The following is a 9867-nucleotide window of genomic DNA, read 5'->3' on the forward strand; positions in this document are numbered from 1 at the left end:
TGTACATCATGTTCTGCCATACATCAAGCAGCAATCATATTTCAGTATTATCACATACAACTTGCAAACATCTGCTAAAGAGAGAAAAAAATAAAACAGCACCAACAAAAAACCCACACACCAAAAGGTTATTTGACTTGCATTCAGTTTGAATTCAAAGTGGACACAAGAATCAGGTCCCTGTTGATTAGGGATGAAAAAAGAACAAGATTTCTTGGAAGTCACTTGTTTCTCAAGAGACAGTAGAGGCGCATTTGAGAATTCCTTGCAGCTCTAGGATACCAGCACAGGTAGGTACAGTCACAGACACGCGCTCTGAGGTGGGTAGAGACGCTAGCTACAACCTAGAAGCCATACAATAAGCTTTGCACAGTCAAATAAGGCACACTGAGGGGGGGAAGATCACTTTAGGCTCACTGCCATGCAAATGAGTTTATTCAGCTTTCCAACCAGACCAGCTGAATGTTTGGACTAGAGACAAGAGGAAGACATAGGGCTGCCTGCAGCCATCTGTCCAGAGTGATCTCTTAGGCTGGAGTCACTCTGTCTCAGCACTGGGGTTCATTTGATTCTGAAAGTTCAACAGCCTTACTACTTGAAAGACATTAGTCATGTGAACATCTTCATTTCACATATATGGAAAAGAAACTGGGCAAGTTTTATAGAAAGTTTTCCACTACAAATCAAGGTAACATTACAGGCTAACATTCATTTATTACCAGGGTCACAGGACAATAAAATAATAATTCCTCATAGGTATTAGTAATTACTTGGGGTTGTTTTAATCTTTGTTTCACACAGTGTTAGTTTCATGTGAATATTTGTCAAAAAAAATTCTTCCAACTATAACAGCTGATGATCTCAGCACAAGTGACTCAAGACATGACCAGTTACGATCTTCAACTTACAGCATTGCCTTAACATTTCTCTGCTATCTTTCATAACAACCTCTTGGAAATATAAACCATGGCGCTTTTTTGCCCCTCCCCCCCTTTTTAAAAATCTCCCAGACATCTACTTCTAAGGAAGTGAACAAACTGAAAAAGTAATAAAGAAATTGCACAATGATATCAAAGGAAGCTTAAAACATTTTCCTTCTCTCCTGACTACGTTTCCTCCCATTTAAAAGCTTGCCTTGCTGCTTGGAATTGCTTGGTTCAGGACTGATCTTTTCCAATTGCTAATAGTGCTGAAGAATACTTGAAAAATCCAACCAGAGACAGAAATGTGCATGTATTTTACATGACAGTATCTTATTCATCTAAAAAAGAAAAAAAGGAAAAAAAGGCTGGAGATGCCTAAGTGTCCCCACTTGAGTTCCCACAGGAGATTCACTAACACCCTGAATAACCTGATGACCTGTAGAGATTTGCTGCTCTGACCAACATCCCAGCTGCACACAAGAAACACACTCCTTCTCCACGTCAGATGAGGGTGCCTGGACAAAGACGATGACGTCTGTATGCCAGGACATAGGAAGAAAGCCTTCTGTGGTGTTATTTATTGTAGCAACAGGCCCTGGCAACGGTTAGACTCCATGGTGATAACAAGCCACCAAGCTCCCAAGAAAGAGACTAGGGCATTCCTACTCCCTGGACTTTGCAGCAAGGAGAAGCAGATGGTCACCGTTTCATCATGGGCTGCAATATTTCTAACAGGGTCACTGTCGCACAGCTGTCTTCTGAGGAGCTACAGAACAACCAGGAAGCCAAAAGCCAGGTAGTGACTTCTTCTAAACAGATTCTGTACCAAGTATGTTAGGAGATGCCTCAGCACGAGTGTACAAGGACATGCATACAGAGAAATGGTTTTACTGCTAACGGTAGCTCTGAATCTGTCAGGGAGCTTTTTAAGAGAAGGGCTATCACTCACCCCACTTAATACAACCCTTATGCTACAGGGGAAGCAGACTTACCCTTTGGCCACATGCATGACCTGAATTTACAGCACCTGCAAAGTGGTTTTTCAGTGTCTCACTTGCCTTATTAAAGACACAATTAGAGGCACTTATCTCCCACACCAGTGATGAATTGCAACACTGCAGCGAGGTGCGTTTTGCCTCAAAACGCTACTGAGGCAGAGGGCTTGTATATATGAAAACATTATAGGATACATGTGCACAGCCACTTTGTGAAGTCTGCAGAATTGCATCAGCCTAAGCCCAAACGTACAAAGAGACAAGAATCATCCAGGCTCTAATCCTGCATTCTTTGGAGGTTCAAAGCTATTGCTTAAAACGTTTACAGGTTAACACCTTACCAAGTGCTAATTTAGAACCCAATTTTAAATTTCTAACCAACAATCCACATAGAGAAGACACTTAAAGCACTGAAACAATACTCCAATATAGTTAACTGTATTATGGACACATTTAGGCTTAAGTCACTGCTTCTTTTCCAAAATGCTCCAAGAGACCTTTCCTCACCATCAACATCGCTGTGACAGAACACAGATAAGTATCAGGAACACCTGTCTTCCACTCCACTCAGAACCTGCCAATTCTACGGGACTATTCTAGATACCACCTTAAGTGTTTAGAAGCCCGAGGAGCTTCTCATTTATTTTTTCATTTTCTTGTAGACTAAAAATGACAGCGTTGCTGGAACAGAGGCTGTCCCCTCACAGGACGGGGCAGCTTGGCCAGCAGGGACTTCAAAGGATGGAGCCAAACCTGAAAATGAGACCAGTGAGGGAAACTCCCTTGAAGAACTACCAGAAAGATATACATTATCTCAGAAAAGCATCAGTGCACAAAGCACAGGTAAACAGTAACTGAAGTTCATACCAGCTCCACAAATTGAGACCTAGGAGCAAATAATCTTGAGAGTCTATTGTTACAGTCAACTCCTATAACCCAGAAACGTTCATGCTGCGACGCTGCAAGGATCGAGCTCTTCGCACTGTTTTAAAACCATGCAATAGTAGCAGAAAGTATCTCCTAGCTGATGGTTTTGTTTTGCAGCATGATTCAACCCTCGCTACCAGAACAGGCAGCAGGGTAGATGCTTTTCCTGGCAGATGCCAGGAACAGACTAAGAGAACAAACCCAGCCTTGTCTGCTGGGGGTAACCCTCTCTAACTGGGATTATGGCATGCTGGGAAGACACATACCAATGCAAGGGATGTCAGTCTGCTGCTACAAATCCGTTTTAATAACAGAATGATTAATACAATGTCCCTGACTAGCATCAGGTAGAGACAGTAAGTAAATACCATGTTATTCCTTAAGTTTGCAACCAAGAGTTGCTGGGGTAGTTATCATATAGGGAAAACTATAAAAATTGCAGAAATAGTCATAAGTAAAGACCTGCTAAGAAATTTTTAATTACAAGTGAACACTTAAGCCCAAACTTTTCTATAATATTGGGATACCATTGTAGTAAGAGTTGCTAATGGAAGAGCAGCACCATCTTTGGTACATTTAAACCCCCTTATTTTGTAGTTTAGCTCTTGTATCTTTCAAGTGCCATGAACAGCTTACATTTCAAACACACTAAATGGAAAATCTACAGTGGCTGTTTAGTCTTTGTCATAAACAAGGGTTGCAATAAAATATTTCAAATTGAACACAAAAGGAATAATTACTGGTGTTTGCTATTCATTAAAGAGGACTTAACTCCCAATGCCACAGAAGGACATGATGAAAGGGTTTCATTTCAGATTGAATCAGATTGTTTGCTTGCTCTGAAATAGTGTTTCATTTCATTTCAAGCTCCTTTTCCTCCCACTTGCTAGAAGATAACTTCACAGGAAATTTCTAAACAGAAAGTTTTTGAAATCACGCTTCAATCTTCTGTTTCAAGACAAAAAAAACCCACACCATACCAAGATATTTCAACTACATTTTTCTCCTGAATGGATTAGTAAAACCAATACAAATTCACATCACTTGTCAACGTTGCCCACTCATCATGCTTTTACTTTTTGCCAAGATACATTTTGCTGTATACTGGCTTCTGACATTTATGTGTTCTGACTGACAGCTGAACCCCGATGCTTTTTGGGTGACTGGTTCAGTTATTTTAGGAGAGATATGGAGTCAGCTTCTGCAAGATGGTAGATGTTCTGTATTTTTGTTTTACAACTAAAAAATAAGCCAACATTGTCATACCCACTCTGCTCATAGAGACTGGCAGATGTCAAATAATTGCGATTTTGATTTGGTCCAAGCATTCTTCATACAAAAGCTCTATCTTCTGGCAATGGAGGTTGGGCAGATGGTAGAACTGTCAACTGAGGGTTGAAAAAACCTGATGGGTCCTGGCAATGAAGTTGTTAGTTGTTTATTCATGTCTAATATGTGGAAACTAAACAGCCACTCAGAAGGGTTATCAAAATAATTTTATTCTTAATTGCTGTTTATAAATATATAATTAGGTGTTGGAATGCTTATGATCAAGCTCAAATGCAGCAATGCTGTCACAACAAAAATCATAAACGATGAAAGCATATGAAAGTTTGGGTTCATTTAACAGAAGAGTGCAGTGATCTTTACAAGACAGCCCATTAGTAGGCTTGCACTAGCCCATCCCGGCCTGACTTTCTCCAACCCATGTCACAGGACCCTTGAGAACTTGACCTGTAAACAGCTCCCTATGGACCCTCTTTGGGAACAGGCTCAAAAATTGGTTTCCCAAGCCTTCAGTACACACTTCCATGCTTTCCTGACCATGCCCCTCTGGGTGCAACTGACTGCAGTGAGAAACTGAACTAGGTGCCTGCACCATTTTCCAAGCCACTAAAAAGCTTACTGCAAAGTTTAAGCAGTGAAAAGAGCATTGAGCAGGTCTTCTCCCCTGAACGTTCTCACTACATGACCTCTTAAATAAAAACCCTGGCACTGGAAATACATCATGAAGTTGTGTTTGAATGCCAAGTGCTCTAACAAGTTTTAATGTTTTCATCTTTTGAAGACGCACTGCTCACCAGCGAGTTCACCAGTAAGTCATCGCCCTTACAGGAAACAGAGAGGCAAAAATCATCAGACATTCTTGAGGAGCTGAGGACGCAGGGAATAATCAAGAGCCAAAGTACCACTGCCAGGACTGTAGAAGGGTATGAAAACAAGGTAAGTGTCATTATGAGGCCAGACTCCTGCTACAGGCCTGACCCTACTGTAAGCACCCTGAGATGCAGTTTCTGCACGTGCAAAGCATCCAGGCTTATCTCCTCTAAGAATTTAGAAGCAAGTTGTTAAACAGAGAACTGTGTTATGGAAATGTTAATACAACAGAAGCTGGCAGTAGTTTTCAGTTGTTTACAGCTTCCAGGCTTGTTTCAAATGGGGACAAAGGAGACAGCAAGAGTACTAAGAACTTGCTCTTTGAAAAACTCACTGGAAGTTACATGCCACAAACTTGTTTCTCAAGTTTGCAAAACTAGAAGAAATACTACTGTCAGGGCTTATAATCGCACTTAAGACCTCAGAAATCCTAAATGTTCACACTTCTGAGAAATCCACAATTCACATTTTATCTCAGACTAAGAAAACATTACAAAATGAACTTTTAAAAAATTCTAGAACTGGTATTTGAATAAGAAGCTAGTGTCCATTTTCTTTTCATTCTGAATGATAACCTGAGGTGCATTTGTGGACATGTATCACCCAAGGCATAATCCCACCACTGCTTGGACACAGGAACAATTCAAGCTCAAACCAAGGATGACTTGGAATAGCTTTGTCATTTGAGGCAAGCCATTCACAGACACCTCTCTAACCTTTGCCACTTATTATTGAAGATCAAACAAAAACTTTCATAAGAAGGATTACAAGTGCCACCTTACAGCCTGGCCACTGGTGCTGCCTAACACAATTCCTATGGCCAGCACTTTGGAAAATGGGGCTGGAGGGTCTCTGAGTACAGTGTCTCCATAGCCTTTACTTATTTCCCTCAGACAGATTTTTTTAGTATCTGAGAGGATTATCCTCTCTGTAGCTAAATTTAGGTAACATACTGCAGGCAGGTTTTTGTATTTTTCCCTTTCATAAGATAGGCAAGTGTCTGTTCTTTTTTTCCTCCTGTATTAAAAAGCTGTCGGGTATTAAACTACACATGCTCTTTTATTGACAGAAACTCAGTCTGTGCTATTTCTCCTTAGAGAATTTCTATCCTCTCAACAGGAGGATTTTTGTCTTAAAGATCAGTACAGTTTTTAAAAATGAACCTCATATTTTTCACTAACAAAGCCAACTTTCCCAAGTGATATTTTACATTTGAGCTGGGCAATCTACAAGTGAAAACATAAATCTGTCACTAGCAGTTAACTATTAGGTCTCCCTTAGTAGCAATAGAAGATTTGGCTTGTATTACCTCCTATAATAATAATTTATTCCATTAGAGCTCAAATCCAGCGGATTACCTGCGAATAGAGGGACTAAATGCACTGAACACAGACACAGTAGAAAAGGTAATTTGGAATATGTCTGGGTAATAAACAACATGCAGCTCTGGATTTTGAGTATTAACACATGGGTAAATTCACATCTGAAATTTTGGAATTGACCAGGAATAAGCATGAATAGCTTTATGCTGAGTTTCAGTACAGCACTAGCTTCAGCGAAGAAATGAGCTCACAGACCTCACAGCACTATGAAAGACAAGTACAGGCAGGTTTGAGATTATTTTTACAATAATATTGGAGATTGATATATCCTTGCAAAAGCTTTCCCCTTCCTGTGCATAATTCTGCTCCATGTAAGTATCTATATCCCCCTAAGCCTTTCCAGCATTACCCATCTTCTCTGGATTTCCTGCCATTACCAACACCATGAAACAGCTATCTACAAGCTTTCGGTCTTTTGATTGTCCCTCACTTTATTCTGAACAAAGGAACTCGAGGTAGTACAGGTTAAGATGCCTTGTTATACCTGTTTCTGAGTGTTACTGCTCTAAAGGAGCAGTACTTCAGAGATCAATATTTTATGGGTCTAGCATAACAAAGCCAAGAAAGAGCCATACACACCACAGGATAAACCAGACTACAATTTTAACAGTGGCTCTTACTGAAAATGCCAGCAGAGCTAGAGGTTCCACCTAAGGTACAGGTATCTAGTCTTCTTTGCATGAGTACGTTTCAGCATTTGGGGAGAAGTAACTGCTATTTTTCCTTCCTGTGCTTCAAAAAGCTTGTACAGAATCATAGAATATCTTAAGTTGGAAGGGACTCATAAAGGGCATCGAGTCCAAATCCCCGCTCCTCCAAGACTACCTAAAACTAGATCATGTGACTAAGAGCATCATTCAGATGCTCCTTGAACCCCGACAGGCTTGGTGCCATGAATACTTCTCTGCAGAGCCCATTCCACTGACTGACCACCCTCTCAATGAAGAACCTTTTCTTCATGTCCAAAGAATCGTAGCTGATGTCAAACATGAACATGTTTAATCCTCACCCCTAAAGAACTTTTTTACACTCTTAATAAACAACCCTACTCCCAAGAAGCGGCAGGACTCGAATTATAGACAACACTGGACACTTCAGTTCATTAGTGCACCAGCAGCTGTAGGATATCATCTGTCGGGTACCTTTTTTTCAAGTCTGCCTTTAAAGGAACTCCTGTGTGCATGAGCTATAGGGTAAGCAAAGGGACCAAAAGCTGGAGTTTCAAAGGGAATGGTCTACAGGAATTTTATCCCCTTATTATGAGTTATCATTTACAAGGACTGCGCACAGGTTATTATTTTAGCATTTCCATTGCTGTTAGCCGTCAGTGTGGGCTTGTTGAAGCTTTGAGGGCTCCCGATCTCCCAAAACCGTTTAGCTCAAAGATAAGGTCTTTTCTCAGCTTAGACAGACACAGAACAATTCAGCAAGCAGGTTGCTTTCTGGATGCTCTGTTTAGTTTGGACATATTGGGAAGAATTTTCCATTCATCTCTCCTATGCAGTCTAGTTTATCTTGGGTAAGGAATGACATGCTCAGAACGCAATACCTTCCCACTTCGGCTTTTGCTGGAATGGCCTTTACCATTAGATAGAAGAGGGTTTTTTTTTCCTTTTTCAAAAGTCTTCTGTTTCATTTTTATGATGATTGAACATTGCTTTGTTCAGATTTTGTGTCATCTGCATTCAAAACGTCTCCTTTGTACATCAGTTTTCTTCCTACTGATTCATGCTCCACCTTCATCTCACCAAATGAGTCATCTTCCATACTATTTGCAGCTCTCAACACTTCTGGCAGTGAGGCCTGACTTCTAGAGTTATTTATAGCAATAAAAGTCTGGGTAGTAGATAACTAAGGAGGCTTGTAGCAGGATAGTGATTATTTCAACCCTAGGTTCTTGGTATGCTAAAAACTGTTGAAACTGTATCATACAGAAGAAGGTAGAATTCAGCCTCCAGGCTGATCAAATAACCACCACATCTTTCCAGGAGTAAGTGCTACCCTCAGCAGCAGAGCTCTAGGATTGGGCTGCTCATTTGTATGCAGAAGAGGCCAGCAGTATCATGATTACAAAGCTCTAACAAAACCATTCTTAAATCTCTCCAGCAGTAATAAAGTAACTTCCCTAAATACTTAGGGCCTCATTACCAAATCCCCACATCTGCTGGGTGTACAGCAACATTGCAAGCTTCACAGACACATCATTCGGCAGAAAAGGTGAATTCTCATCTGCAGACAACACTCACTCATGAGCGAGCACAGTTATTAGCACATCATTATTTCTAGGCTTTCACTGGTATCAGAGTCCATCACCTCCACGCATGACAAAAAAGTGGAAGGCAAGCAGCAAAGTGTCATCCCAACATCAAAATATACTCTGCTGAAAGCTTTTAATGTCCTTACAGAGAGATGCCCTGGAAACAACACTGAAGAAACCACCAGCTAGGCTGGAAAAAATTCAGTTTGGAAACAAAGTGGGTGATTTTACAGTGAAGGACATGAAGACTTCTGCTGAAGTGAAAAAACAGGTCATCTAATTCTGCTGTGTATTTTTCCAGTGTTGGCTTTATCACCTAAACCCCTCTACTTTTTACAAATCAAGCTAACGCAGACAGTTCATGTACAACCTACTACCATAACCTGATCAATGGCAGCACAGTGGGTCTTATATTCATCTCAGTCCAGGTTTATTTTTGCCAAAAGCCTGGAAGATTACTCCAGAAATATGCATGAGAAGAAGCTTGTGGAGCAGTCTTCCCCACCACCCCACCCCGCCCCCCATAGCAAAAGATGCATCTTCCATAGACACCAGAATAAACTGATGAAATACAGTGCTAACTAGAGTAAACATTCTGATCACATTTGGGTAGAAAGATAGAAATAACTGCTGCATGTGCTTGACACATATCTACTTCCATCCCTCATTACAAAGCATTGCTGTTTTTGTTGTTCTGTTCTAGGTTAGGGAAGAGGAACTGAACAAAACACTACAACACATCACATTTTTTTCCAGCAACTGAACACCAAACTGCAAGGAAACAGACTGAAAAGGACTGCCCAAGTTTTGAAAGTCAAGGAGGTACAGACACCCCTCAGCCCTCACCTTTAAATGGTGAGCATGGGGTACTGCTGAAGGAAATAACTGCAGTAGAAGCCACAAACAATTACCCTGAGGACTCAGTCATCAAGTCTGATAACTTACAACCGCATCAGTGGAACAATCTGGATCTAAGATGTCTTGTCAAAATTAAGAACTCCTCTGCTCCCTGCAGCTTTTTTGGGGGGGCATAAGTAAATGCTTTATCACGGGGCACAGCTGAGTCTTCCTGCTACCCATCTCACCTGGGAAAATAGTATCTAGTCTTAATTGTTACACACTAATTGAAAGTAACAAAACAAATGAGAAGAGCCAGGAAGCCGCAAATTAGTAACCAGCCAGTAACTAAGTTCGAGCACATACACATCATCATGATTCTATCACAG

At 40.8% G+C, this 9867-nt stretch overlaps 1 protein-coding gene across 1 annotated transcript; it reads left to right on the forward strand.

The window, feature by feature from the left end:
- Positions 1 to 1611: 1611 nt before the first annotated feature.
- STMND1 (stathmin domain containing 1) lies at positions 1612 to 9616 on the forward strand. The gene is given in 7 exon segments (XM_075086144.1): positions 1612 to 1719; positions 2581 to 2761; positions 4914 to 5068; positions 8790 to 8912; positions 9345 to 9380; positions 9382 to 9578; positions 9580 to 9616. Coding segments are annotated over 7 exon segments (813 nt in total). The 5' UTR covers positions 1612 to 1635.
- The last annotated feature ends 251 nt before the right edge of the window (positions 9617 to 9867 follow it).

This window comes from Phalacrocorax aristotelis, chromosome 2 (assembly GCF_949628215.1).
Source record: "Phalacrocorax aristotelis chromosome 2, bGulAri2.1, whole genome shotgun sequence".
Classification (NCBI taxonomy): domain Eukaryota; kingdom Metazoa; phylum Chordata; class Aves; order Suliformes; family Phalacrocoracidae; genus Phalacrocorax; species Phalacrocorax aristotelis.